Here is a 26,450-nt window from a genome sequence, read left to right as displayed (position 1 = left end):
GCTCGCAGGCGATGCTGGGGCCTCAGCCGGGACCCCCAGACCCAGCGGGGGACCCGGCCCGGGCTCTCCATCTCTGCACTGCGGCAGCCTCATCTCCTGCGCCAGCTCTCCTGATTCACCCCCTCTCTCTCTCTGTCCCCGCACCCTCTCTCTGTCTCTCTCTGTCTCTTTCTTTCTCCTTTTCTCCTCTGCTCACAGGGTTTTGGGTTTGTAACTTTTGAAACTAGCACAGATGCCGACCGGGCACGGGAGAAGCTGAATGGCACCATCGTAGAGGGCCGGAAGATTGAGGTGCTCAGATAAGTGTGCTAGTGCCATGCCTGCGTGTGCGTGCGTCCCCTCCACCCTGCCTGGGGGCCCTCTCCTGCCGGCGGCTGCGGGCAGGGCAGAGCTGCTGGGGGGGCTGCAGGCAGGGGAGAGCCGGGGCAGGGGACACTTCGGGGCAGCCCCGGGTCCCGCACCAGTCCCGCATGCCCCAGGGGAGGCTTGCCCGGCGCGTGCATGCATCCGTGAATGCGGCACGGGAGCATGAGTGCCGGTTGCTGGGAAGGTCGTCACTTGGCGCAAGGAGCGTCTGGCTCACGCGAACCTCCTGCGTGTGGGGAGAGCTGGGGCACCGGCCCGGGCTCTGGCTGCATTTTGCCAGTTACGGAGGGGTCTGGCAGACCCCAGCTGCCTGCAGCCCTCGTTGCCCACCACGCAGCCGCCCCGAGCTCTGCAGGGAGGAGAGGGGCTCTCTGCTCCGCGTGCCGTCCCCCCCTCCCCCGTGCCCAGGAGGGAAGGATGCTGCGCAGGGCTCCCGTGCCCGCTGTGCAGGCAGCTGCCACGCTGCCCGGCCCCCGAGGCTTTTATTTCTTCAAGCCAGGCAGAGGGATCAGGCTCTGCCCGTTCGTTGGCAGCACCTTGCTGATCGCCGGCAAGCGGTGGGAAGCGGGACAGCACGTGGCAGAGGGACTGGGACACAAACGTCCCCAACAATGCTGAGTGCAGGGAAGGGCAGCCTGGCAGGGCACAGCGATGCCCCGTGGACGGGCCGTGCGTGTCGGAGAACATGGTCCGACAAAGCCAGGCAGGAGCTCGCGGGCGCTTGCAGGAGCGGCCCGGACGCCTGCCACGAGTGTGTCCTTCCTGCAGGCTGGGTTGGGCACGGGGTGGGGACAGGAGGCGGCCGAGCCTGGCAGCGGCACGTCAGGACTAAGCCTGAGCACGGCACTGCCGCGGTCAGGGTATCGGCCAGCAGCCCGACCAGTGCTCATTGCTGGAGCTGGGAGGCCTGTGCTGGCCGGGGGTATGGGCAGGACTGCATCACAGCGGGGCGGCTGCGGGCAGAGACTCTTCCCGTGTCTCCCCGTGCGGCTGGCATCCTTCGCTCCGGCACCTGAAGCAGCAGCAACGTGCGCCGAGCGCAGCCGAGCGGGCCCTGGACTGCGGCCTCGCCAGCCCTGCTGCCCGCAGGTGCTGAGCTCCCATCCCCTCTCTCTGCAGGTGAACAACGCCACGGCCCGGGTCATGACGAACAAGAAGGCTGCCAACCCCTACACCAACGGTAAGGGCCAGCACGAGGAGAGCTGGAGCTGCGGTGGGCCGGGGCATCCCTGGGCACCCTTGCTGCCAGGCTGCCACTGAGCTGCAGCAAACGCCCTCCGCACCCTTGGGCAGACGGGAGAGCGGCCGCTGCCTGCCCAGCACAGGGATGCGGCCCCCCCCGGGCACCCCATGCCCAGCGGCCGAGCGGGGATGGGAGCTGTGGCCCCTCGGAGCGCAGCCGGGGGGGTGGGGGGAACACCGCGGGGAGGATGCCCCCGGCCTCACCGGCTCTCCCTGCCCACAGGCTGGAAGCTGAACCCAGTGGTGGGAGCGGTCTACGGCCCTGAGTTCTACGCAGGTAACGTCACCTCGGGACCAGCCTCGCTGTGGGTCCCCCCGAACGTTGGCCCCACACCGTGTCCGACCCTGCCGAGCAGCCCCCGGCCCCTCTCCTCCTCCTGCACCCCTGCATGCGCAGCTCCCCTCGCCCCAGCATCCCTGCGGGGCTGCGTCCCCGCAGGCCATGGGGCAGAGGCGGGCTCTGGCATGGGACGTCCCGCGGTGGCTGCCGGGGGTCCCAGCCGTGCGCTGCGGGGAGCTGCTGCGGAAAGCCCACGTTTGTTCCCTCCCTCCCGCAGTAACGGGGTTCCCGTACCCCGCCACGGGGACGGCCGTGGCCTACCGAGGGGCACACTTACGGGGACGAGGACGCGCCGTCTACAACACCTTCCGGGCTGCGCCGCCGCCACCGCCCATCCCCACCTACGGCGCGTGAGTACCCGGGCAGCGGCGGGCACTGCCTGCCTTGGGGCGGGGGGATCATTTGCTGCCGCGTCGCTCCGATTCTGCTGCCGTCAGCATCGGCATTGCCGGGCTCTCGCGCTTCGGGAACGGGCTGCAGCTCCCCCAGCGCCTGCCTGGCCTCGGGCTCTGTGAACCCCCCCCCAGGCTGCTGCTCCTCGGCATGACCCACATGCTCACCAGCCTCCTGTGCCCCAAAGCACAGACCGTTATTCCAGCTGCGTTGGTTGGTTTAATAGAAATACTTTCTCTCCCGGCACACGCCGCCGCTCTGGTGTCAGGCACGGCCATGGCAAGATGTGGCCATTCAGTTGCTCCCAGCGGTGATCATGCCCTGGACGTCTCCATCCTTGTGGCAGCCCTGCCCTTGGCTATGCCCTCTGCCTGTCCCCACATCCCTGCCAGGAGTCCCAGCCCGGGACGTGCCCTCGGGCTGCCTGGACGGCCACTCCTGGCCTGTCGGCTGCACCGCTGGAAGCAGCTCCCCCAGTTCAACTGGCTGCACCCCAGTCCCTCTCGGCCGGGCTCTGACGCCTTCACCTCATTTGCAGGGTCGTCTACCAGGACGGGTTCTACGGAGCTGAGATCTACGTAAGTGCCGTGCCGGGGTCTGGGCCGTGCCAGAGACCCTGTGCTGGGGCGGGGGGTGAGTGGCACCGGGCAGCTCCGCGTTGGGGTCTGCCCCCTGCCAGCCCCTTCCCCTGGGGAAGGCAGCTGGAGCCCAGGCAGAGCGCGGACGTGAGCGCGGCTCCTCCGGAGCGAGCGAGGTGGCACCACGCAGGGTCCTGTGCCCCCAGCCAGGCCCCTCCCAGGGCCAGCACCGCGTGGGATTTACGGCCTCGGTGAGCACCAGTGCGCTGTCTTACACCAGCATTTAACCTCCATATTTAAGAAGCCATTGGCGATATTTCAGGCGGGTGGCTGAAGGATTTATCTAACGTGACACCTCATTAAAGCGATCAGGGAGGTGACATTCTCTCCTCTGGAAATTTAATTTTTTAAGGTTAATGTTTGTGAAAGCCCCTGGGGAATGGTAATGAGGCTGGTGCACGCCTGGTAGCACGGGTACCGGCTCCCCACAGGGTCCCACCACTGCTCCGTGGCAGTGCCCAGGGGGTGCCCAGCTGCCCCGGCCCCCCGAGCCTCCCCCGGTGGGTGCTGCCCCCTCCCTGACAGCAATCTCTCCTCCACTGCAGGGGGGCTATGCCGCCTACAGATACGCCCAGCCCGCGGCAGCAGCGGCAGCATACAGCGACAGGTAAGCACTGCTGCACCGCGGGCATTGCTCCCGGTGTGGGGGAAGACCCATTTCACCCCCCGTACTGCCCGGTGTGACACACCTCAGCTTTTGTGCCCCGCGGGACGAGGACGGAGCCAGGCACGATGAGGGTGTCCTGCAAACGGGGGCCCCTGCGCTCCCCTTGGGCTCGTTCTGAAAAGGACTGGCGCCCAGGCAGGGAGAAGCAGGGAGGTCCCGGGGGGCTCCCAGGCGCAGCAGGGGGAAGCAGCGGCTGGGAAGGGGGGCTGCTGAGGGGAGACGGGACCCCAACGCCGGTCGCTAACGCCCGCCGCTGTGTTTGCTCCTAGTTACGGCAGAGTGTATGCAGCGGCAGACCCGTACCACCACACCATCGGCCCCGCCGCCACGTACAGCATCGGCACCATGGTAAGAGCAGCCCCCACGGCCTTTCTTTGCTTCCCAGCGCGAGCTGCAGCCAGCCCCGGGGAGGGGGGGCCGGCACGGCAGCCCGGGGAGCCTGCGGGGTGCCGGGGCAGGCGAGGGGCGCGGGGCAGCCCGGCACACGGGGGCTGTGGGAGGGGGAGCCGGGAGCCGGCGGCGGTAGCAGGAGCGGCGCGGCCCCCGCCTGGCTCTGTCCGCAGGCAAGCAAGAGAGGAGGCCCCCCCCCACCCCCACGCCTCCACCCCATGTGCCCCGTTACGCCCAGCCCCCCGTATCCGCACGCAGTCCTGCCCGCGCACGCCGCTTCCCGGGGGCCCGGCTGCCCCCTGCGCCGGCTGCCTGGGCAGCCCCCCAGGGCCCTGCCCGGGGACTGGGACCCTCTTTCTCGTCCCCGGCGCAGGGCCGTGTCCCCAGGCCCCGGTGCGCAGCCACGCACAGGGAAGCACGCGTGCGCGCGCCGGCGCCTGCAGCCCACCCACGCGCCACGGCTCTTAGCTAGCTTCACAACCAGCATCAAAGATGAAAAATCCCACTCATGGGCGGGATCTCAAAGCCAACCCATCTTTTTCTTCCTTTTTTTTTAAACACACCCCCCCCTACCCCGGCTGGGACCGGGCTGCCGAGCGCCCCTCGGCACCCCCGGTCCCAGGCAGCCGCTAGCGAGGGGCCGTGGCCCCTCCGTCCCGCGGGGATGGGCAGGGTGGGTACCAGCCCAGTGCTGCAGCGGGGATGGGACGGGCTCCTCCGCGGTCACTGCAGGCGGGAGGAGACCTGCCCACGGTGGTGCCGTGCTGGGGGCACCGGGGCTTGGGGCACCCTGCAGCCCCTGGCCCGCGCACGGCTCCAAGGCAGCACTCGTGGCCGTCCCAGAACCAGGGCAGCCCTGGGCACCCTCAGCCCTGCCCACCCCTCACGTCCCAAGGACAGAAGCGATTTGGTGTCATTTTAAAGAGGAAAAAAAAAAAAAAAAAAGGAAAAAAAAGGGAAGAACTGGGCTTTGCCTCTCTCTCGAATACTGATTGGCTTTTTTTTCATCTTTGATGTTGCAGGCTAGTCTATACCGAGGAGGGTACAGCCGCTTCACTCCCTACTAGCAAGACAGACACAGCCCCTCCCACCACTAACACTGACTGCTCACTAGCACCAAACCAAACCAGGCAGACAGAGCCGAGGCCGAGCCTCTGGAGGAACCGCGGGCCCTGCCCGGCCGGGCTGGGGCTGGGGCTCAGGCCGGGCTCCGCTGAGCCACGGCAGCCCACACCCGTAGGGTTACCTCAAGCTGCTCCGTCCCGCCGCCCGCCCGCCTCTCCTGCGCCGTCCGCCCGCGCCGGCGCGGCCCCGCGCCTCGTGCCGCCGAGGGCCACGGGGCCACGGGCGGCTCCCGCCCCCGGCACCCCCGGGGGCTGCGGGGAGCGGGGCCAGCCCTCGGCCCCGCCGGCACCCCGTTCCCAAAGCCGGGTCGCGGGGTCCCCGCGCGGCTCCACGGCCCCGGCCCGAGCCCCAGCGGGCGCTGCCCCGGCTGGGGGCGCGGAGGGCTCGTCCGCCCCGCGAGGCAGGAGGGGATGCTCTGCCCGCGGGCGCGGGGGACGCGGCGCTGACGGCAGCCCCGGAGCGGCCCCTCTGCCCCCCCCGTAGGAGAGAGAGGAGCCGGCGGGGGCTGCCGCAGGCCCCGGGGACGGAGCCAGGCTGGGGCAGGTGCGGGACCCCGGGGACGGCGCCCCGGGCAGTAGCGCTTCTCTGGGCCGACCGCGCCGCTCTGCGGAGGAGCTCCGGTGCGGCAGGCTGGCTGCGCGGGCGTGGGGTGCGGTGTGGGGCTCGGGGGGCCGGGCTGGCGCCTGCATCCCCCCCCCCCCGGCCAGCGGCTCGGCCAGGCCGCCCCGCAAGCCGCTCCAGCGAAAGATCTGCCTCTCTGTTTCTGTTGTAGTGAAACCGCGGCCGTTTCCTTCTGGGACCAGGAAGGGCAAAAAAAATCCACACACACACAAAAAAATCAAAAATAAAAAAATTAAAAGCAAAGCAACAAAAAAAAAAAAAAAAGCAAAGCGGTAACAGCCAAGTGAAAGTCCCATACCGTCCACACACGCACCGAGCGAGCGAGTCCCGGAGGAGCGCCGCGGCGAGCACGGACCGGCCGGACGTGCCAGAGGGGTCCCTCTCCGCCCCGGCCCCGCAGCCCGTGGCAGGGAGGGAGAGCCGGCGCGCCGCCGAGCGTGGGGGCATCCGGAGGGGCCTCCGCCCGCCCAGGCGCAGGGCCTGGGCACCACGTCTTCCTTTCAGCCCCGGCGCGGCGGCGCTGGGGGTGCCAGCGGAGCGCTGCGGCACGCCGCCCCTTCCCCGGCTCTGGGGACTGGGCGCCGGGGTGGGAACTTGGCTTCGTGTTTCCCAAGCTACGGCGCTACGGCGCTTGCCGGTCATCAGCGTGTCAAGTGTGCGAGGCCTCGGCTCCCGTACGGAGCTGGGGTGGTGGTGCGGCCGCTTTGCTGAGGCGCTGGGCGTTGCAGGGGGATGAGCCTCTGCCTTTTAAAGGGAATTTTTGTTAAGAGGAGCTTGCAACTCGCTTGCGATCCCTTTCCCCTCCCTCCCCTCCATCCCCTGACGCACCTGGGGCTCCCACCCCGCAGGGAGCAGCCCTGACCAACGCCGCTCGCGGCCCCCTGCGCTGAGCCGGGACGGGGACTGCCCCGATCCTGCTCCCGCTCCCGCCTGCTCCGTGGCGCGGGACATGCTTACGGCCACCCGTCCCTGCCCGAGACAGCGGGACCCCACCAGCCCTCAGCGTGGGGTCTCGGCCATTGCATCGCCCAGGACCGGGGGCTGGCATCGCCCACGGGGACCGGCCCGAGCCCCGGGGTCCATCTGCAGCAGCCGGCGCGCCAGGTCCGGTGCGCAGCGGCACGGGGCGCTGCGGAGCCCACCCCGGGGTGCAGGTCTGTCCCGTAGGGCGGCCTCGCGCTCAGCCCCCCCCCCCGCACCCTGCCCCGCGTGGCTCCGCCACTCCTCAAACCTCACTTTATAGTCTGCAGACGCCCCCGATGCTCCAGCGACGAGCTCCCCCTTTTCTATTCCCGGTGTACATAGCCCCAGCCACCCCGGCCCCGCGCCCCCGCCCCTGTACAAAGCTCCTTCCATCGCTGTACTGGCTTCTTCCTTACAGCAAACCCCTGCGCCGGCCGCCGGTGCGCAGGCTGGCGCCGGCCCATTCTGTATGCTTCAAAGGTGTGACCATTCTAATAAACAGTATTATTATTATTATTATTATTATTATTATTATTACAAGGATTATTATTATTATTGAAATTATTAATAAAGATTTCTTTCTTCAACCAGGGCGACTCAAGTTTTGACTGGGGTGCTGGCACGGGGCCGTGGCTGGCACGGCGGGTCTGGCCATCCTGGCACGCCTCTGGGCAGGGGGCTGCAGCCTGCAGCAGGCAAGGGGGGAACACGCCAGGGCCTCCGGCCTCGCCATAGCAAGAGAGCGGGGTGCCGGCATGGCAGGTGCCCTCCCCTGGCTGTGCTGAGCCCTTCATTTTTCAAACCGTCAGATAATTCATTTCAGAGCGAGTCCCCCACCGGAGGAGCAGCAGCTTAACTGCTGACATATTAATTTTCCTGACCAGGAGCCAGCATTGTTTGTGGGACCGGGGCCGGCGCTCAGAGGGAGCTGGGGCTGGGCGACCCTGCTGCGCGGCGCGCTCGCCTGCCTCCCTGCCTGCTAATTGCTTGCTCACCAGACTGTGAGAAAATAATTGCTGCTATAAATTTTCTCTCTTTCGCTGCATAAGATATCCAGGGGAGGCAGCATGGGCGCAGCCGCTGCCTGCCAGCCCTGGGGAGAGGGCAGCGCGGGCTGGGTCCGTGGCGGACGGGCACAGCGGCTGCCCGCGCTGGGCTGCTCCTTCAGGGCTGAGTGCCGCAGCAGAGCCGGTGCTGGCAGCTTCGCAACCGTGCCGGGCTGGTCCCGGAGGCGAGCAGATGTGGGGCTGGGGGGGTCTCAGAGCAGGCACCCCCAGCTTGGGTGCCCACAGCTTGCAGGCAGCGAGGGTTGCAGGAGCTGGAGGGGTCCCTGGCAGCCCAGTGGGCCCCCACGGTGAGGGCTGAGCCCGGCCACAGGTGGGAGAAGAGGGACCCACCGAACCAGGGTGATGAAATGCAGCCTCCACCCTCTAAGCCCCCCACCTGGAGCCCACCCACCAGCACAGAGGAAACAGGGACGCCAGGCTGCACCGTGCTTGCCTTTAATGCCCGTCTCAGCTGGTGCCATGGGCCGGCTCGGAATAGACCAGCACCAGCCGGCCCCAGCGGTCGGGGTCTACGGGCAGCTTGTCACGCAGCACCGGCTCCACCAGCAGCTCCAGCCGGCAGGACTGCCCGGCCGCCGGCCGCGGCACCACCAAGCCCACGGCACGGTACAGGCAGGCGTGCGCCAGCCCCAGCAGCTGCAGCGGCGTCTGGCCCTGGCGGCAACGGGCGCCCTGGCTGAGGACGCGGAAGCAGCCGGCCTGGCCGGGCGGAAAGGTCCAGCGGAGGGTGACGCTGAGCGAGAGCTGCTCCTTCTCGGGGCCCTCCTGCCACCAGAGCTGCGAGGCCGTCAGACTCTGCACCTGCGGCGGGGAAGCTGCCACGCTGGCCGCATCCAGCACCTGCGGAGGGAACCGCAGGACCATTGGGGCCGGGGGCAAGAGCAGCGGGCGCCCACCCACCCTCCTGGCACAGGGCAGTGTGGGGCAGCACCGGGGCAGGTGGCTTCCAGCCGGCAGCGGTGGGCACTCACCCGGACCTCCCCGAGGAGGCAGGTGAAGGGTGTCTCCTGCGGGCTGGGCTGGTGGTGGGACACGAGCAGGGAGAGGTCTCGCAGGCTGCAGTCCTGCAGGTCGAGCTCATAGCACCTGAGAGCGAAGCAGCAGAGCAGCCATGGTGCTGGGGGAGCCCCAGAATGCCCACGCCTGCCCACAGGCACCGGGTGACAGCAGGGCACTCACCGGCTGGTCCAGCCATGGGAACCACGGTCACAGGCGGCAAGAAGCTTGGCGAGGCCGGGTGGTGGTGCCGGGAGGAACCGGGGGTGGTGCCGGCCGTTGGGCTCTGCCAGAGGGAGCAGGGTTGGGGGGGGGCAAGGGGCTGAGCTGGTCCCGTGCCCCGCAGCGGGTGCTGACAGCAGAGAGCACGGCGGGGGGGGCAGGGTCCTCACCAGGCAGGGAGGTGACGTTGCCCTCGTGGCAGGTATCCGAGTCCCAGGTGGTGAGCTCCAGTGCAACTGCAACCTCATCGGCATGCGGCCCCTCCAGCTTGTAGAGCAGGGTCAGGAAGAGCTTGGGGGGCGCCGGCATCTGCAAAGAGAAAAGGCTGATGACCCCAGATCCACCCAGAGAGAGACAGAGAGAGAGAGGGGAGAGAAAGAGAAGAGGCATCGGGTTAGGTCTGCTGGGCAGTATGGGCAGAGAGCCCCGTGGCACGCTCACCACGAGGCCCTGGGGCCACACGGCTCTCCCTGGGCCACGTGGGCCATGCCATGCCGGCATGGCGCCAGCCCAGCGCTGAGGGGGAGACAAGAGGGCTTCACTCCCCCACTCACCGGATGGCCATGCGCTCCTCGCCGGGGGAGATGGTCCCCTGCAGCCTCAGGGAGCTGCCCCCGCACCAGGCGTCCTGCAGGCAGCAGCTGGTGCTCAGCCTGCCCTCGTGCTCCATGTAGAGGGGCTGGATCTCCTGCGCGCTGAGGTCATACCAGGGCCCAGCCTCTTCTTCCTGCAGGACAGGGCAAGCTGAGCCAGGCGGGAAGCCGGGAGCAGGGACCCCCCTGCCTAGCCCACCCCTGCCCAGCCAGAGCCAAGCTGAGCCGTCACCCCACACCCACCTTCCCAGCCAGGAACCTGCTGGTCCCCATGCCCAGGCTGAAAGAGGTGGCGAGGGGCAGCGTGCAGATGCTGTGCGTGGGCAGGTACTCGGCCAGCAAGCTCCAGAACCTGGAGGAAAAGGCAGGTGTCCGAGCAGAGACCCCTGCTACTGCCGCTGCCCCAGCACGGCCGCCGGCATCACCTCAGCTGGGGCAGAGCGGTGCCAGCTGGTCCTGTCTGGCAGCCATGGCCTCCCGGCAGCCCTGTCCCACCGCCCGGCAGCCCTCCCGGCCCCGGGGTGCTCCCAGCCCTGTCTACCCCCACGGCCCCTGCCCCACTAAGCCGCCCTCACTTGTTCTCATTGTGCAGGAAGTTTTCTGCCCCCAGGTGCTCGTAGACCCAGCCGGGAGCGAAGATGGCTGCGGAGAGGTCGTGCTGGCGGATCAGGCGCAGGGACTGCAGAGACGAGCGGTGAGCAGCACAGGCCAGGCCAGGAGGTCACCTTGTCACCTGTCCTGTCCCCACTTCCCCAGGCCCCACCGGCCCCGTGATGGAGCAGGACAATGCCATGGGGATGTGCTGCGGCACCTCCTTCTCCAGGGACTGCAGCACTGGGATCCCCCAGCTGCCTCTCCATGCATGGCTGGCAACCCAGCAGCTCCGGGTTCCCCCATTCCTCACTGCTGCGTCCCTGGGTTAGCAGCCCGGCGTGGCACGGCACAGCTATCGGCGGGAGCTCAGAGCCCTGTGCTCCACAGCAAGAGGCCCAGGGTCCCGCTCTGGCCTGGCCCTGGTGCACCCACCTTGTCAGTGTCGAAGCCACCACCGATCACATCCCCGCGGGCAAAGACGTCGACACCGACGTAGACGTCAGTGTGGCGCGGCCCGGCCAGCCCACGCGTGCGCTCCAGGTGCTCCTCCTTCCAGTTGTAGTTGGTGAACAGCCCATCGCAGGCGTCGAAGAACACCCTGGGGACGAGGGTCAGGGTGGCAGGGCGGACGCTGCAGCTGTCCCCGCAGACCACCCCATCGGGGGCTGTGTGGGCCATGCCCTGACCACCCGCGAGTGCTGTGTTTGGGATGGGCTCGTGCCTGCCGCACCCAGCGCCGGTTTTGCCGGGGCAAGGTGGTGAGGCAGGGCCCGACCTCACCTATTCTCCTCGTTCAGCTCGTTCTGCCATCTCAGCGCGCCATTCTGCAGGACGCTGTCGTACCAGATCACCAGCCCCCCTGGCACGGCGCTGTGCACCTGCGCCGTCAAGTGCCGCAGGAAAGGGGGCAGGTTCCTCACCGCTGCCGCCTGGCAAGAGAGAGCAGGGACAGGTCGGCACGGGGCGAGGATCCCTGTGTGGGAGCAGCGCGAGGGCAGGGGAGGAGGCAGGGAGGTGGGCAGGGCGCAACCACGGCTCACACTCAGCGTGTTCTCCACGTTGACCAGCCAGCCATCAAAGCGGTAGTGCTGGGCGATACGGGCCAGCTGCTCGCTCACGGCGTGGTATGCCTCCTCCCCACCCGCCAGGAATGCCTCACACATCTTCTCCCCGTCTGTCCACTCAGTGATGAATGTGCCTGGGGAGGTGGTGAGACCAGCATCAGCCGTGCACCCTGGCAAACCCAGCGTGCGCCTGGGGGTCCCCCTTGCAGCCGGCCTTGCCCTCACCCAGCACAGGGACGCCATTCCTGTGCGCCGCATTGGTCCAGCACACGGGTGGGATGGTGACGGTGTGGTGGCTAAAGTAGACGAAGATGTCGATGTACCGCCAGTGGTAGAAGACATAGGGGTTGCGTGTAGCTGAGCCCTGGATGAACCTGCAGCGGCAGAGAGAGAAGAGGGTTGGGCAATGCGGGATGGACACCAGCAGACGGCTGCGGGGCTGGGCAGGACCCTGACTCATGCCCCAGGAGCTGGGCAGAGCTGTGGCACCGAGCCACCCCTGTGGACCTTGGCTAGGGCTGGCCCAAGCAAGGTTGCCGTGCTCTGGTGCCAAGAACCAAACCCCTCCATCCCTGCCCGCCTGTGGCCGAGCCGGCAGGAAACAAATCAAGAAGTGGAAGAGTTTTGGGGTTTGAGGTGTTGAGCCCCGCTACCACATCTCCCCTCCGCCCAGCACGTACCTGTCCTCCAGGTACCCGCCGCGCATGTCATGGCACAGCAGCGTCCGGGGCCTCTTGCTGCGGAGCGAGGGCTGGCGCTGCGCCAGCGGCACGGCGGAGACGTTGAAGTCGTCGTTGCTGTCCGGCTGCCAGGCCAGCAGCTCCTCCAGGCTGGACAAGAAGAAGCTGACGGGCTCCGTCGTCCCGGTGTCGAAGTGCCTCGCTGGGGCAGGTGGGGAGGGCGAGGACGGGGTCAGCGGGGAGCGCTGCCCGTGTGGCTCAGCACCGGCCCCGGCCCCGGCCCCGGCCCAGCGGGGACCCAGGGGTGCAGCGAGCACCCTCCCCGCGGTGCCTCACCTGGCAGGGGCTGCGGGCGGGCGCTGACGGTGTCGTGCAGGACGGTGGTTCCCCGGGGCTCCGCCGCCGGCTGGAAGCTGCCCGGGGATGGGGGGGCGGTGAGAGCCGGGCCAGGCCTCGGTGCTGGCCGGGCACCCGCCGCCGGGCCGGCCCGGGCCAGCACCGCGGCCAGCGCCCGCCGAGCCCGGCCCGGATCCCGCTCCCGCTCCCGCTCCCGGCCCGGATCCCGCTCCCGCTCCCGCTCCCGGCCCGCCGCACACCTCCGCCGCCGCCGCCGGTCGGCCCGCTCCGTTTCCGCCTCCGCCGGCTCCTCCGCCCCGGGCCCGGCCCTCTTGCCGCGCCGCCCGGGCCCCTCCTGCGCCTCCGCCATGGCGCTGCCGCCGCCGCTGCCCGCGCTGACGGCGGCGCCGGGCCCGGCCCGGCCCGGCCCGGCTTTCCCGGAGGCGCGGCCCGCGGAGCTCCGCCCGCCCCGGCCCCGGCCCCGGCCCCGGCCCCGGCCCCGGCCCCGGCCCCGGCTCCGCGCCGCCCCCAGCGCCCGGCCCGCCCCGGCCGCGCTCGGCGCCGCCTGGACCCGTGTGTCCTGGGCTGGGCCGTGCGTCCTGGGAGGGACTGCGTGTCCCGGGATGGGACGTGTGTCCCGGGATGGGCCATGTGTCTTGGGATTGGGACGTGGGTCCTGAGATTGGGACGTGTGTCCCAGGATGGGACGTGTGTCCTGGGATGGACTGCGTGTCCCGGGATGGGACGTGTGTCCTGGGATGGGCTGTGTGTCCTGGGATTGGGACACATGTCCCGAGATGGGATATGTGTCCTGGGATTGGGACATGGGTCCTGGGATTGGGACATGTGTCCCGGGATGGGACGTGTGTCCTGGGATGGGCTGTGTGTCCTGGGATCGGGACATGTGTCCTGGGATGGGGCCCTGTGTCCTGGGATGGGCTGTGTGTCCTGGGATTGGGACACATGTCCCGAGATGGGATACGTGTCCTGGGATTGGGACGTGGGTCCTGGGATTGGGACATGTGTCCCAGGATGGGATGTGTGTCCTGGGATTGGGACGTGTATCCTGAGATGGGCTGCGTGTCCTGGGACGGGGCCACGTGTCCTGGGATGGCCTGTGTCCTGGGATGACCTGTGTCCCAGGATGGGACATGTGTGCTGGGATGTGACCTGTGTCCCAGAACAGGCCCTGCTGTGCAGACTGGGACAGAGCCAGTACCTGGGCCGGCGGCCGCGCCGCAGCAGGCAGCCCTCCCCTCCTGCCATGTGCCAGCAGCGCCAGCAGCCCCAGCTCTGCCTGCTAACCGGGGGGCCGGGTGCTGCTTTGCCCCCACCATGGGGCTGAAACGGGGCCCTGGGCCGGCCATGGGCAGGGCAGCTGCCTCCATCCCCCCTGCAGGGTCCCTGGGGCCAGCCCCCCAGGGACAGCAGTGCTGGGGCCCTGGAGGCACTACCAGCCCTAAACAGCCTGACTGGCCTCACCTGCACCCCCCCCATGGGGCCAGGGCACTATTTAAGCTCAGCCCTGCTGCATTAGCAAGGATGCTGGTCTCCATTTGCAGCTCTGCTCTGCCTGGCTATGGACTCACTGATCCAGACCCCAGCCACCGGCTTCCCGTCTTGACGTCAGACCTGCCTCATCACCGTGGATGTGCCGGTTGATCTGGACTCTTGGTAAACCCAGCCACCACCCCAAGCCTGCCCTGCTCGCAGGCTGACTGCTCTGTTACTGCTCCCAGCTCTGAGGCCCTTAGGGAGCAGCTGGCGCTTGCAGAGCCTGGCTCAGGTCCCCCTGGCTCTCCAGGGGTGGTCTGCCCTTCCCTTTTCACCACCAGCTTGGCAGCACCGTGCCAGCCCATGGCTCTCGGGGAGCCCCTGCGCTCTGGGATTGGGAACCTGCCCTGAGCTGCTTGAGGGTCCCGCACTCACAAAGCAAGAGGACGCACTGGAAGTGTGAGTAGGAGTTGAAATTGTGGGGTGTTTAATGTGGTCATAAGCTGTACAGAGGGCGGGTAGCAGTACACTGCCCTGAGCCCCCACTCTGCTATTGCATCTACAAAAATACGAAGCCTGGCCAGCAGATAATCTAACTGAAGAGGAAGCAGCTGAGGCCAAAGGCCCTGCACCCAGGGCTGCCGGTGGGGATCCAGCCCCTCCTCGGCAGCTTTGGCACCGAGTAGAGGCTGCAGTGGGGGGGAACTGTGATGGGGACTTGCAGAGGGGAACTGATGCAATCTGCCTCCCCATGGGAGCATTTGGGTAAAGTGTCAGCCCGGAGGGTACCCAGCACCATGCTGCACCATCCATGCCGTTGGGACCCAGCTCTGCAGAAGGGAGGAGGGACCCTTAGTGGTTTTATTGCCTTTACTGCTGGATGCTGAACACCATCTGCCCTTTTCCAGGAGAAGGAGGCTGCAGAGCATGGCACAGTGCAAGCGGGGCAAGGGAGGAATACAGTGCATGTGTCTGCACTGCCTCACACCAGGGTACTGGCAGTCAAACCTGTTCAGCTGGTGCCACGAATGCCTGTTCCCCAGCAAACCTAGCTCTGAAGCAGACACAGGTGGGGATGAGCTCCCTGCTTGCCCCAGGTAAGTGGCCACTGCCCAGGTTACAAATGCAGCAGAGGCTGGAAATGGCTTCAACTCCTCCAGGTGAATCCAATTGGCCTCGAGGAGCTGGATGTGGGGGTATTCACACACTTGCACAGCTGCTGGGGGTAGTGGCATGTAAAAGGGCTAACAGCTTAATAATGGCAGGACACATGCCCAGGGTGAGAGGGTGGCAGGGGCTCCTTGGACACCTCCCCCAGGGGAGGAGGAGGAGGAGGAGGAGGAGCAGGGTGGACCAGGTGCTCAGGGGTCCCCGCTGTACTTGATGAGGTGGCCACTGAAGGTGATGTAAGTGTCGTACTCATCGCTGAAGACGGCATTCTCGCGCTCACCCTTGTAGAGCCGCACCCAGACCTCATCCTGCTCCTGCAGCTCCAGCATGACGCTTTGGCTCTGCATGATGCTGCGGTCGCTCACCTGGGCGTAGAGGATCACCACCTCCACCCCATTGCGCATGATGTGCAGGTATGTCTCCTTCTGGTTCCAGGTGTGCACGTTGAGGCTGAAGTAGTAGATCCCGGGGACATAGCAGTAAAACTTGCCCGTGAACATGTTGAAGTGGTCGTAGAGGTTGACAAACTCCGTGTCAAAGATGAGTGTCTGGTAGTAGTCGTTGCTGTGCAAGGGTTTCTTGCGGCCCACCGAGAAGGCAGCATAGTGGCTTTTGCAGCGCTCCCCCGGGGCGCCCACGCTGCCCTTCTGTCCCTTGGGCCCTGCATGGCCCCTGCTGCCGGCCACCCCTGTCTTGCCAAACTTGCCCTGCATGCCTCGCTCGCCACGGTCCCCCTTCTCACCTGGGCAAAGCAGGAGGGACAGTTGTGCTGTCAGGGGCAGGTGCCACCTCTAAATCCAGTGCCCTGGAAGCCCCTTTGCCTGACAGAAAGGGATGGAGACAACAGGGAATGCCCCCAGCCCCTGCCCCCTCCCTGGGCTCTGATTCTGCCTCCAAAGCTGCTGCCCAGAGGCCACCAGAGGAGAAGCAGCTCATGCCCAGGAATGTCTCCTGCCCACCGCCCCTCTGCCTGTGCAGGGTGCTGGACCGCTGGCACCAGCTCTGGCTTCTCACTCCCAGTTTGCGTGAGACTGGCATCCCAGAGAGCTGGCACTGGGAGCCTGGCTTTGCACTGGCCCTGGGGTGATGCTGGCAGACCAGGCAGACTGGTGGTGCCCAGCGGCATGGGGTACCCGGGCTGCAGGTTTGGCTGCGGGCAGTGCCGCAGCACGGGATCCTGCCAGCCCTCACCTTTCAGGATGGTCATGTTGATTTGAGGCAGGGGCTGGTACTGGGGGTAGGAGAAGCGCTGGTCGGGTGGTTCGCAGCAGCGAACACAGCGGGGCCGCGGGGGCAGCCCCTCCTGGGCACTGCTGGCTTTCTGCTCCCGTATGGCCCTGGGGAGGGCAGAAAGCAAAGCACAACAGGGAGCTACGGGTGGGGGCCAGGGCCCTTTGCGGTGCCAGGACTGCCCTGGCTGCAAAACACCCTGGCCCAGGGGTCCCCTCACCTGGCAGCATGGTGCTGGGATGGTGCCTCCTCGGGGTCTGTCTGCAAACGCCGGTCAGGGCTGGGGGTAGTCTGGCTCGCCACAGGGGAGGGCAGCAGCAGGCAGGAAAGCAGCAGGACACGGAGCACCCAAAGCCCCTCCATGCTGTGGCAGTGCCCTGTGAGATGCCAGGGATGGCTGAGGGGGATAGCAAGGCCTGGCAGAGCCAGGAGTTGCAGAGATGCCTGGCTGTGCCAGCCTGGCTGTGCCCTGTGCTGTCCCCAGGACAGGACCTGGTGCACCATGCAGCCCCAGGCAGGGCACAGCTGTATTTCCAGCCCCAAAAGGCTGCTCTTGCAGCAGCCCTTCTGCAGCAGAGCCCACAGCATAGGTACGTGTGTCTCTTGCAGCTGCAGGGACCATCTGTACCTGAACAGCTGCTTTTAGGTGGGCCGTGTGCCTCGATGATGCTCCAGTGAGCAGCCTGGGACACCAGCATTTGGGGCAGTGGAGGGGCTCCGGGCTCACCAACAAGCTGGGAGCTGGGGCTATGCAACTCCCAGAGCCTTGGCATGCATGGAAGAGGGAATTACCTGGGAAGCCAAGGGTGGAATGGAGCAGCAGCTTCTGGCTGACTGTCCAAGCCCTGGGCGAAGCACTGCTGCTCCTACTCAGCCTGGATTCAGCTGCCTCCCATGGATGCCTCAGAGTGGCAACTTGGGGTGTCAGCACCTGAAAAAAATTACAGGCAGCTCCAGATGCCATGGGGCAAATGTTGGGGTGCAGCCCTGTCTGTTGTGGGAGGCCCCAGTCCTGCCTGGGGAGGGTGTCTGCCTCCCTCCTTCTGCCCCAGACCGTGCAAGGACGCCTGCAGCACAGGCTGCCCAGACCCTGTGAAAGGGGCTCCTGTGCCCCAGGAGCTGCCAGCCTTCAGTCTGAGAGTTTGCAAGGAGACAAGACCCACTTCTCTGGAGACATGGGTGCGGGCTGGCAGCCCCAGCTGCGAGCTAGCTGCCATAGGGAGAAACCTTCCCGGGAACCCACACCCTGCGTGTGGCCAAAGCTAATATTTGCAGTAGCTGGTGGCACCATGGCACAACCTGGGCAGCTCCGCTGCCCTTCCCTGCCTTATCACAGCTGTGTCCGCTTGAGGCATGGGGCTGGGCCCACAGCACCTTGCCCCGAAGGCACCAGGACAGCCATGGTCAAACATGTGTGCAGCACTGCCCAGCCGTTTGGCATCCCGCAGCAGCAGGGTCCGAGGCGGTGCTGGGCCACAGCTGGACAGGCACAGGGCTGCAGGTGTGGGCTGCCTGGTCCCACACCCTGCCATGCTGGGGCCTTGCAGCGCTGGGGAAGGCTGTATGCCAGGCTCTTGTTTCTGTCAGGTGCCTTCCCGAAGGGGTATGGTCTCCGCCTTTCTCCCCTCCCCAGACACTGTCCCCCCCCTGCACTGACTGGCCATGCTCCACAGGATGGATGGGATCCTTTCCCAGGATCCCAGAGCGCCTGCCCAAGGCGCAAAGGGCCCTGCACAGCCCTGCGTCCTGGAGGTGGGCCAGACCATGAGGAAGTATTTTGGGGCCGAATCCTGTTGTTTTGGTGAATGTCTGCTCTCTGAGCACTGGGTCCCCAATCAGTGATTGCCAGGCTGGGCCAGCCTGTGGGCAGGCTATTACCGTTGTCCCCCGAGCATGGGGGCTGGTGGGGTCCAGGGACCGGGTGGCCGTGCTCCGGCAGCGGGTGCAGAGGGTGTTCGAGGCCAGGGTGGATGCCTGGCTTATGAGTCACCTTTGCTGGGGCCAGGAAGGGGCGGAGGAATGGGGAAAGGCTCCCAAGGGCTTTCCCGCTGCTCACACCCTCCGTAAAGGGTCTGTCCCCTCACGTGCTTCCTGGGTGCCTAGGTACCCCTGTCTCTGTCCCCCCTGCCTCTCACCCCATTATGTCGGTCCATGTCCCACTGGTGCTGCTGGGTATGGGGAGAGGCAGGGCTGTGGGCACCGCATGCGGGCAGCCTGGCGCCGCATCCTCCCTGCCTGCACCCTGGCCTGGTGCCTGCCCATGCTCAGCTCTGCGGGCAGGGGAAAAGCAGATCCATGGATAGAAGCACAGAGGAGGCCAGTCAGGGGCTTGTGAGCAGATTTCATCTAGGGCAGCCTTGGCCCTGGCTCTCTGCACCCTGTTTGGCCTCCAGCTGTGCCAGCCACATGCCAGTGAGCGTGGCATGCAGCCCACCAGGGTTTCGGGAAGCCCGTGGTTTTCCTTCAGCTCTGGGACCATCAAACCAGATGTTCTCCTGGGACCTGAAGCAGGCTCAACCCTGGGGAAAAAGCAGCTTCACAGGGGACTGCTCCATGAGGAGAAGAAATCCTTCACCAGGAAATTCTGACTGAGAAAGGCAGCATGCTTCCCAGGCTGTCATAGGGCTGGAAATGGAGGCGAGCACGCTGTGCATGCTCAGCGCCATTGGCAGCATGGTGCACCCACCAGTAGCGTGCAGGGCTCGCCGGGGCCCCTGAGTGTGTGTTTCCCCCTGCACCCTGCAGGCACGCTGGGCGGGAAGTGCCCGCGTACGCATGGGCATATACCGTCCCGCTGAAGGGACGCTGTTTTTCCTGTTAGGGTTGGATAATCTCCAGGAGCAGTTTGGAGATTTAAATTCAGTGGCTGCTAAAGCCTTGGGACTGCAAGTCAAAACATCCTGAAATACATTCCAGGCAGCAATGAAGACCAGGATGAAACAAGAGCAAACCCTGGGAGAGGGAGGAGGGGCCTCAGAGCGGCGGGGGCTGTGTGGAGGCAGCAGGACCTGCACACCCTCCTCACCCTCCCTGCTCAGGGGGGTGGATGTAGCTCTCCCTGAGCTGCAGCAGCCAGAGCCGGGATGCCTCTGGGGTTGTGCTGGTGGGATGGCTCTCCCCACTTTTTGCTGCAGCAGCTGGAATGGCTGCAGAGCCGTTTACGCCCCTGGAGCAGTGCAGACCCTGTGGGCAGCAGGGTGGGAGCTGCACAGGGCAGCTGTGGTAAAGGACCAGCAGGGTGGTTGCAGCCCTCCAGCTCCCACGGCACCCAGCAGCACCAGCCAGACGTTGAACTGGGGACTCTAGCAGACACCGTGTCCCGTCCCGTTCCCCGCCCCCCCCCAGACATGCCCAGGGGTGGCCCAGCCCTGGGTTTGACATGCTCGTGGGGACTGGCTTTTGGGGCACACGGCTGAGGCAGGGCTGGGGGACTCGCAGCGGATCTGTGCAGGGTCAAGCCAGCGCTGCAGGCTCCAGCAGTAACCCTCTCCCAGGGACTGTCCTCCCAGAGCTGCTGCGAGTCGGGCTGTGAGGTTCAGCCCTGCGCGCCCCACCGCCCCATTTTCGGATAGGGCAGGGGCCTCACTCAACTGGCTGGAGTAGGGGGGGGGGGGACACACCAGTCCCCCTTACTGGATGTGCCCCAGGGCACCCGTGTGCCTGGCAAGGCAGAGCTGCCTCCTGGGTGAATCCACACTGATGCCGCAGCGCCTGTCGCCGACAGCACTCACAGATAGGTATGCAACAAGGTGCAGTGCTGGGGTGCCGGTTCCCAAGCCTGCAGCCCCCCCCCCCCCCGCCAAAACCTGCCCCCCACCTACCTCTGGGGCAGGGCCGTTCCCTCCTGGCGCTGCCTTTCCTTCCCTAGAGCATCCCCCCAGTGCCGCCCTGCCAGCCTCTGGGCGCGGGGCAGAGCCTGCCCGGGACGGATCGGCTGCTGCCTCCCGCTCCGGCTGCCTCTTCTCCCTCGGCCTGGGCGGAAATGCACTTTCTAGAAAGTAAAGGAGGCAGCGGAGGAGCGGGACGAGGCGCGCAGCCCTCCCACTGCCAGATGTGAGCCCGGCAGCGCGGGCGGCCGGCGTTAACCATGTGTGCTCCCTGCGCCTGCCAGCACCGGGCCCACGGCCACGACCGTCGCTGGCCCGAGGTCAGGGAACGGGGGCGGCACGTGCCAGGGGCTTCACTGGTGTCGGTGTAGGGGGGGCTGGGAGCCCGGCAGCTGCAGCAGTGCCCTGGGGCAGGACCCTGCCCCACACCGGGAGACCCGCCGGCCGTTCCCCAGCCCCGGGGGGGCACCGGAGCCTGCCCAGCCCCGACCGGGGACGGGCCTTTCACGGGCGGCTGCTGGCAGCCAGACACGCACGGGTGTCCCACGGCGCTGGGCAGGATCTGTCCCCGCTCCCCGCACCCCAAGTGCCGGGGGGACACGGGGCGCGTCTGGGCCAGCGCTGGCGCGGTAGAAGAAGCAGTGGGCAGGGGCCAGTCTGCACCGGGGGCTGCACCGGGGTCGTGCCCACCGGACAGCCGGGCTGGGCCCACCCGGGGGGCTGGGCCCACCCCGGGGGCAGGGCCGCCTCCTTCCCCCGCAGTGCGGCTCCCCGTCGCTGGGTTCCAACCGCCCGTGCGTGGGTTGGGGAGGGGGGGGTAGGGGGTCGGCTCCTGTCCGGGCTGGCCGGGCCCGGTTCGGGGGCGGAGCAGGCCGCGGGGCGGACTGCAGCTCCCAGCATCCCCCGCGGCGCGGCTGGGCAGGGTGTGCAATAGGGGCGGCGGCGCGCGGGGGCTGCTGGGAGTTGTAGTTCCCGCCGCGGCCGTTTGGCCGCTGCCGGCTGCCGTGGCGGTGCGCGGGGCCTGCCGGGAGCTGTAGGCGGCGGCGGCTGCGCGCGGCGGCGGCGGGGGAGGCGGGCGGCTGCGCTCGGGCGGCGCCGCGGTGAGCGGGGACAGCGGGGCGGGGGGCGAGGGGCGCGCCCTGCGGCCCTAAAGCCGGGCCGGGCCTGCACCACGGGGGTCCCCGCCGGGCTGGGGCGGGAGCACCGCGGGCCCCGAGCACCCTGCTCGGGCGGGAGCATCGGGGTCCCCGGGGCTGTGCCCCGGGGCGGAGGGTGCCGGCGGCGCGGAGGCCCTCAAGGCCCCGCTCAGGCCGCCCTCCCGGCGGCTCGCTCGGGGAGGGGGCTTGGGGGTCCTCAAGGGCGGGCCCGGCGGAGCCGAGGAGGTCCCCGTGTCCATGGCCGGGGGGGGCCCCCGTGACCGTGCCCAGGGGGGGTAGTTCCCCCCGTGTCCATGCTCGGGGTGGTTGGGGTCCCGTGACGACGCCCGAGGGGGCCGGGGGTCCCGTGGCGGTGCTCGGGGCAGGCGCTGGGCTCCCTACGGCCGCGGTGGGGGCCAGTGCACCGAGCGGGCTCCCCGGGTCCCTGCCGAGGGCGATGCTCAGGGGTCCCGGCAGGACGGAGTGGGTGCTCTGTCCACACGGGGTCCATCCCCTGCCACAGCGGGGCCCCGGGGCGAGCAGCCATCTCTCACGGGCTCTCCCGTGTCCCAGAGCACACCCACCTGCCCGGGGCTCGGCCCCCCACGCTCAATGCAGCCTCTGTTCACACCTCGGGCTGCTGAAAGGCACATTGAGAGCCCCGCGGCGCGGCCGCCTGCGGGGAGCACGGCCCGTGCCCAGTACCAGGCCCGGGGCCCCACCGCGGCCAGTGATGGGCCCTTTGGGGACAGCGCTGGGCTGGCAGCTGTCCTCTGCCCTGCCCCGGGCTGGGGGTCCTTGCCCCATGCCGCGTGGCATGGGGTGAGAGCGGGTGGTGTTGGGGAAGCTTCCAGTCCCGGGGGGCTGCTTGCGCCCTGCACCGCCTGGAGCGCCCGCCTGCAGGAGCGCAGGGAGCTGCAGCCTCCTCTGCGCTGCATGGAGGGAGGTGGCAGGGAGAGGCACTGCTGGTGCCCTGGCACTGCGGGTGGGCACAGCCCGCGGTGGGCTGAAGGTACCCACCTGCAAGCCCTGCCCAGAGGAGATGCTATGACCGTGGGCAGGCCTGGCAGGGGTGGGGGGGGCTGCTGCGACTTTAAGGCTGGGCAGGTCAGGGTATTTGTCCCTTGGACCCGGGCGCTGCGCTTCCTGCTCAGGCGTTGGCATCCTGCTCGGGCGGAGCTGCCACGTGTCTCTCGGTATCCCTGTGGGGCCTGGGGACATGCCACTCGCTAGCCGGACCCTGCTCCAGAGACAGCAAGGGTCGTCCTTGCTGCTGGAAGGGAACCTCCTTCCTCCTGGGCCTGTGCGGGGATGCAGTTCAGCAGGACACCCCGACATAGGTTCCAGGGGCTCAGCCCGGGCCAGGGTGCCTCAACTCCCTGCCTGGGCTGCTGCGGACCCTGGGGCAGGTAGAGGTGCTGAGCAGGTTGTGCATGCCTGCCAACACACCAGGGCTTGTTCTGGTCTGGGAGTACAGAGTGGGGTTCAGAAGGGGCTGAGAGTTGCTCCAGCAGCAAAGCAGCCCCCTTGGCCTGCTGGCTCTTCCCTGCACAAGATGGCAGCACCTTCTCCTGCTGCAGGAGAGGGAATGGGTCCCCTCGTCTGTACCTCGTATCTGTGCCCTGCTGCCCCCCAAGCTCAGTGCAGCGCCAGGCTCCAGCTCTCTGACCCGTTCCTCCCCTCTTTGCCACCAGGTTCTCCTCGCCCCCAGTCTGATGCCCGTCCCGCCCTGCCATGAGTCTATGAGCCCCCTCCGGATCAGCGTGGGTGGCCTGCCTGTCCTCGCGTCCATGACCAAGGGTGCTGACCCCCGCTTCCGACTGCGCTGGAAGGCCATCGTGCTGTCGTCAGCCTGCGTGGGGTTTGTGCTGCTGCTTTTCTGCCTGCACCGGTCCTCCCCGGCACGGCCCATCCCTCCCAATCCTCGTAACTGGCAGCTCAGCCTGCAGGCAGGGGACCGCTACAATGACACCTACCCACTGTCCCCACCTCAGAGAAACCCTGAGGGTGTGCGCTACCGCATTGGAGTCATTGCGGACCTGGATACACAGTCCCGGGGCTCTGAGGAGCACACCTGGTTCAGTTACCTGAAGAAGGGCTACCTCGTGCTGTCGGACAGCGGGGACAGCGTGACGGTGGAGTGGGACAAAGATGAGAGCGTGCTGCAGTCCCACCTGGCTGAGAAGGGCAGGGGCATGGAGCTCTCTGAGCTGGTCGTCTTCAACGGGAAGCTGTACGCTGTGGACGACCGGACAGGAGTGGTCTACCAGATTGAGGGCAACAAGGTGGTGCCCTGGGTGATCCTCCCGGATGGGGACGGCACAGTGGGTAAAGGTGAGCTCCCCCGTCCCACCCCGCAGATGCAGAGCAGTGAAGCCTTTGGCTTTTTGTGGTTTGCTGGGCTGGGGTGCACCTTTTCTGTGACCCTGTAAGCCCAGCTGGGCCTGGGGCAATTCCTGCCCAGGGACTGGCTGGCTGCATGGGGGAAGGCTGTGCCCAGCACTGGGCCGTCTGGTGTGGCGGTCAGGGGAGTGGGAACTGGTGTGATGTCTGTGTCCTGGCCAAGCCCCAGCTCATGCCGCTCTCTCCACTGCAGGCTTCAAGGCAGAGTGGCTGGCGGTAAAGGACGAGCACCTCTATGTGGGGGGACTGGGCAAGGAGTGGACGACAACGACGGGGGAGGTGGTGAACGAGAATCCCGAGTGGGTGAAGGTCATTGGCTACAAGGGTGACGTCGGCCATGAGAACTGGGTGGCGAACTACAACGCGCTGAGGGCTGCAGCGGGGATCCGACCCCCAGGTACTGATCGAGGCTTCCTCCTGCCACCCTATGTCCCATACCTTCTGTGGGCTCTGGGGCTGAGGTCTCCCTACCCATAGATACTGGGACTGGTGTGAGATTTAAAGGATGCTGGAGGCCACAGACCTCCCCCTGTCCTGGCAGAGAGGCCATAGCCTGCCCTGGCCAGTTTTCTCCCCTTTCTGGGCCATGAGCAGCTCGAGGGTGGCTTAGCCAGTGGGCAGAGGAGGTCGTGCCAGGGTGCCCCTGCCCGGCTCTGGGGGGGACTGGGGGAGCTGCTGCACAGACAGTGGGGCAGGAGGAGGCAGAAACGTTCGCAGTAGTGGTTGCCTGCACGGGGCTGCGACCTCCCCAGCTGCGGTGCCTTTTGGAACGGGGAAAAGTCCTGCCCCAGCCTGGCAGGTGTCCCATTTGCCCCGTGCTGTCAGACACTGCTCCCTGCTGCAGGTTACCTGATCCATGAGTCAGCCTCCTGGAGCGACACCCTGCAGCGCTGGTTCTTCCTGCCGCGCCGCGCCAGCCACGAGCGATACAACGAGAAGGCGGATGAGCGGCGAGGCACCAACCTGCTGCTGAGCTCCACCCAGGACTTCGGGGACGTGACGGTGGGACGTGTGGGCGAAGTGGTCCCCACCCACGGCTTCTCCTCCTTCAAGTTCATCCCGGACACAGACGACCAGATCATCGTGGCGCTGAAATCAGAAGAGGACAACGGCAAGATCGCCAGCTACATCATGGCCTTCACGCTGGATGGGCGCTTCCTCCTGCCAGAGACCAGGATTGGGAGCGTGAAATACGAGGGCATTGAGTTTATTTAACCGACTTTTGCACTGGACTGGAGGGGTGAGGGAGGCCGAGGGGTGCTGGGGCAGGCCCTGCCAGCATGCTCCTAGCCGGGCGCTCTGCCGAGGGATGCTGGGCAGCGCTCCCAGCTCTGTAGTTGGCCTTGGCGTCTCCTGTAAAGTGTTGGCTCTGCTGCAGCAGGCGTGGTGCGAGTGTTTCGGCAGTGGCACCTGGTGGCAAGGGACTGCCACCACAGGGTGCTGCAAGCCCCAGCCCAGGAGACAGATGGTGAAGTCCCCTTGCGCCGGTTCCCCGGGCAGGCCCCGCACTGCAGCCATTAGCGTCCAGCCCTTAATTGCGACAGAAACCCTCTGTGGCAAGTCAGTGGTTCTGGTGACATCTGGGCTCCGGTTTTGCAGCCGAGGAGGAGCCTAAGCCCGTGCTCTCCCTTGTGTCCCGCCATGCTGCGGTGCTCCCTGGGTGGAGGAGCGGGTGTCCAGCTGGAGCAGTGGGCCTGTCCTGGGGCCACCCTGCAGGAGAACCTCTGATCCATGTCCTCAGCACCTGACTGGGAATGTACCGGAGACGTGGGGAAAATCATCCCTATGGGGAGGAGCATCCTTGAGGGCACGACTGGCAGGATCCTGCCCCGTTCCTGATCATCCTGAGGTCAGGGTGACTAGGGGTGATGGGGCCACGGCAGGGCGTCACAGCCGGGGCAGGCGAGAGCTGTCTACAATGTCATAGCCATGGAGGATTTCATCACACTTTTTCCCCAGAAGCTGGTCTTCCTTCCCTTTTCCCGTAAGCTGGGTGAGTGGGCGGCTGGGGTGATGAACAGCCCTGAGCACTGGGGAAAGTCTCACGTGGGAGGGGACTGTGGCGGTGTCCCTCTGCCCCGGTCACCGAGGGGGACGCAGCATTACCTGCACTTCCAGTAGCACCAGAGAAGAGGCTTTTAGTGGCCTCAAGCACCGGCAGCCAGGGCCACTCCTGGCGCTGCTGTACCGGCACAGCGGCTCTGCTGGCAGGACTGGGGGAAGTGAGTGTGGCCCCAAGTGACTGATGGGGTCAACAGCTGTGGCCGGGTGTAAAGTGGGCACATCCCTGTGCTCGGCCCCACACCATTCCCAGCTGCAGGTCTAGGAGGTACATGGCTTGCTGGCCACGTATCTTCTCCCAGCTCTGGCTGTGCCCGGCTCAGGCCCTGGCGGTGCCTCTAGACCCAGAGCTGTCAGCTCCAGGAAGAGCCGGGACCTGGACAGAAGCCGCCGGGAGCTGGCGGCCCACGCCTGCTCCGAGGGCTGCCGTACTCGGCACAGGAGGGAGAGCCAGAAGCACCAGCTTGGCTTCCCAAGGCCGGAAGCAGCTGGGAAGTGTTCGCAGCAGCCCCAGGCTTTTCTGGCCAGGGAGCCCTTCCCGAGCTCGCCAGTGGTGTTGTGAAATCGCAGCAGCAGCCTGCGGCCCCCCAGGAGGAACTTGCACAGGTCTCAGGATCCAAAAGTGCGAAACATGGGCATCTGCAGGCCCCCGGGGCCTCCTCCCCACCCCGCTAACTGCAAGAATTGCAGCTCCTGGCCTGGCCTGCGCTCCCCTGGCTCAGCTGAGCCCCTGTCCCAGTTCGCAGGGCAGCACAGCTTCACGCCAGCCACCAGCGAGGCACTGGGGCCAGTGTTTAGCTCTGCGGTGCACCCCAGTTTGGCAGGGGAGAGC

The 26,450-nt window shown here is 67.0% G+C and overlaps 4 protein-coding genes across 6 annotated transcripts in view; 2 read left to right on the top strand and 2 right to left on the bottom strand.

Annotated features, from left to right (window-relative positions):
• The window catches only part of RBFOX3 (RNA binding fox-1 homolog 3), a 188,704-nt gene extending 183,247 nt beyond the window's left edge, over window positions 1-5,457 (top strand). For both annotated transcript variants that reach the window (XM_075044130.1, XM_075044131.1), the window contains 8 exons: window positions 199-291; window positions 1,486-1,546; window positions 1,832-1,885; window positions 2,166-2,298; window positions 2,880-2,919; window positions 3,525-3,586; window positions 3,916-3,994; window positions 5,059-5,457. In XM_075044130.1, the coding sequence (XP_074900231.1) occupies window positions 199-291; window positions 1,486-1,546; window positions 1,832-1,885; window positions 2,166-2,298; window positions 2,880-2,919; window positions 3,525-3,586; window positions 3,916-3,994; window positions 5,059-5,103 (567 nt within the window). In that variant the 3' untranslated portion in view covers window positions 5,104-5,457. The remainder of the gene's footprint in view (window positions 1-198; window positions 292-1,485; window positions 1,547-1,831; window positions 1,886-2,165; window positions 2,299-2,879; window positions 2,920-3,524; window positions 3,587-3,915; window positions 3,995-5,058) is intronic.
• A 2,774-nt stretch (window positions 5,458-8,231) lies between these two features.
• On the bottom strand, window positions 8,232-12,769 carry ENGASE (endo-beta-N-acetylglucosaminidase). Of its 2 annotated transcripts, XM_075044126.1 has the most exons (14): window positions 12,558-12,768; window positions 12,298-12,374; window positions 11,962-12,163; window positions 11,507-11,655; window positions 11,258-11,415; window positions 10,998-11,146; window positions 10,650-10,815; window positions 10,199-10,302; window positions 9,867-9,975; window positions 9,585-9,757; window positions 9,201-9,355; window positions 8,992-9,094; window positions 8,784-8,898; window positions 8,232-8,652 (listed from the first exon to the last, which is right to left on the bottom strand). In XM_075044126.1, exons 1-14 carry the CDS (start codon window positions 12,665-12,667, stop codon window positions 8,260-8,262), a joined length of 2,163 nt encoding a protein of 720 aa, XP_074900227.1. In that variant the 5' UTR covers window positions 12,668-12,768; the 3' UTR covers window positions 8,232-8,259. The 2 variants fall into 2 exon arrangements, with proteins under 2 accessions (XP_074900227.1, XP_074900228.1); XM_075044127.1 differs by lacking the exons at window positions 9,867-9,975; window positions 10,199-10,302 and having other exon boundaries at window positions 12,558-12,769.
• Window positions 12,770-14,255: 1,486 nt separating this feature from the next.
• On the bottom strand, window positions 14,256-20,084 carry C1QTNF1 (C1q and TNF related 1). The gene is made up of 5 exons (XM_075044132.1): window positions 20,013-20,084; window positions 16,984-17,122; window positions 16,412-16,568; window positions 16,153-16,298; window positions 14,256-15,703 (listed from the first exon to the last, which is right to left on the bottom strand). Exons 3-5 carry the CDS (start codon window positions 16,552-16,554, stop codon window positions 15,153-15,155), a joined length of 840 nt encoding a protein of 279 aa, XP_074900233.1. The 5' UTR covers window positions 16,555-16,568; window positions 16,984-17,122; window positions 20,013-20,084; the 3' UTR covers window positions 14,256-15,152.
• Window positions 20,085-20,991: 907 nt separating this feature from the next.
• Window positions 20,992-25,661, top strand: CANT1 (calcium activated nucleotidase 1). Its single transcript, XM_075043830.1, has 4 exons — window positions 20,992-21,118; window positions 22,849-23,488; window positions 23,751-23,954; window positions 24,402-25,661. The coding sequence occupies exons 2-4, from the start codon at window positions 22,870-22,872 to the stop codon at window positions 24,770-24,772; spliced, it is 1,194 nt and encodes a 397-aa protein (XP_074899931.1). The 5' UTR covers window positions 20,992-21,118; window positions 22,849-22,869; the 3' UTR covers window positions 24,773-25,661.
• The last annotated feature ends 789 nt before the right edge of the window (window positions 25,662-26,450 follow it).

The sequence above is a fragment of the Buteo buteo genome, chromosome 13 (assembly GCF_964188355.1).
Source record: "Buteo buteo chromosome 13, bButBut1.hap1.1, whole genome shotgun sequence".
Lineage (NCBI taxonomy): Eukaryota > Metazoa > Chordata > Aves > Accipitriformes > Accipitridae > Buteo > Buteo buteo.
The sequence above is the reverse complement of the archived record's forward strand: the minus strand, read 5'-3'. Positions and strand labels throughout refer to the sequence as shown.

Bases quoted from the DNA above. Each gene is read 5' to 3' on its own strand.
- ENGASE (XM_075044126.1), bottom strand. From the start codon at position 12,667: ATGGCGGAGGCGCAGGAGGGGCCCGGGCGGCGCGGCAAGAGGGCCGGG. The intron at 12,375-12,557 runs GTGTGCGGCGGG...ATCCCCGGGCAG, and splicing joins GACCGGCGGCGGCGGCGGAG to CTTCCAGCCGGCGGCGGAGC. The intron at 10,816-10,997 runs GTGAGGTCGGGC...CCTCGTCCCCAG, and splicing joins GAGCTGAACGAGGAGAATAG to GGTGTTCTTCGACGCCTGCG.
- C1QTNF1 (XM_075044132.1), bottom strand. From the start codon at position 16,554: ATGGAGGGGCTTTGGGTGCTCCGTGTCCTGCTGCTTTCCTGCCTGCTG. The intron at 16,299-16,411 runs GTGAGGGGACCC...TGCCCTCCCCAG, and splicing joins TCCCAGCACCATGCTGCCAG to GGCCATACGGGAGCAGAAAG. The intron at 15,704-16,152 runs GTGAGGGCTGGC...TGCTTTGCCCAG, and splicing joins CAACATGACCATCCTGAAAG to GTGAGAAGGGGGACCGTGGC.
- CANT1 (XM_075043830.1), top strand. From the start codon at position 22,870: ATGCCCGTCCCGCCCTGCCATGAGTCTATGAGCCCCCTCCGGATCAGC. The intron at 23,489-23,750 runs GTGAGCTCCCCC...TCTCCACTGCAG, and splicing joins GGACGGCACAGTGGGTAAAG to GCTTCAAGGCAGAGTGGCTG. The intron at 23,955-24,401 runs GTACTGATCGAG...TCCCTGCTGCAG, and splicing joins AGCGGGGATCCGACCCCCAG to GTTACCTGATCCATGAGTCA.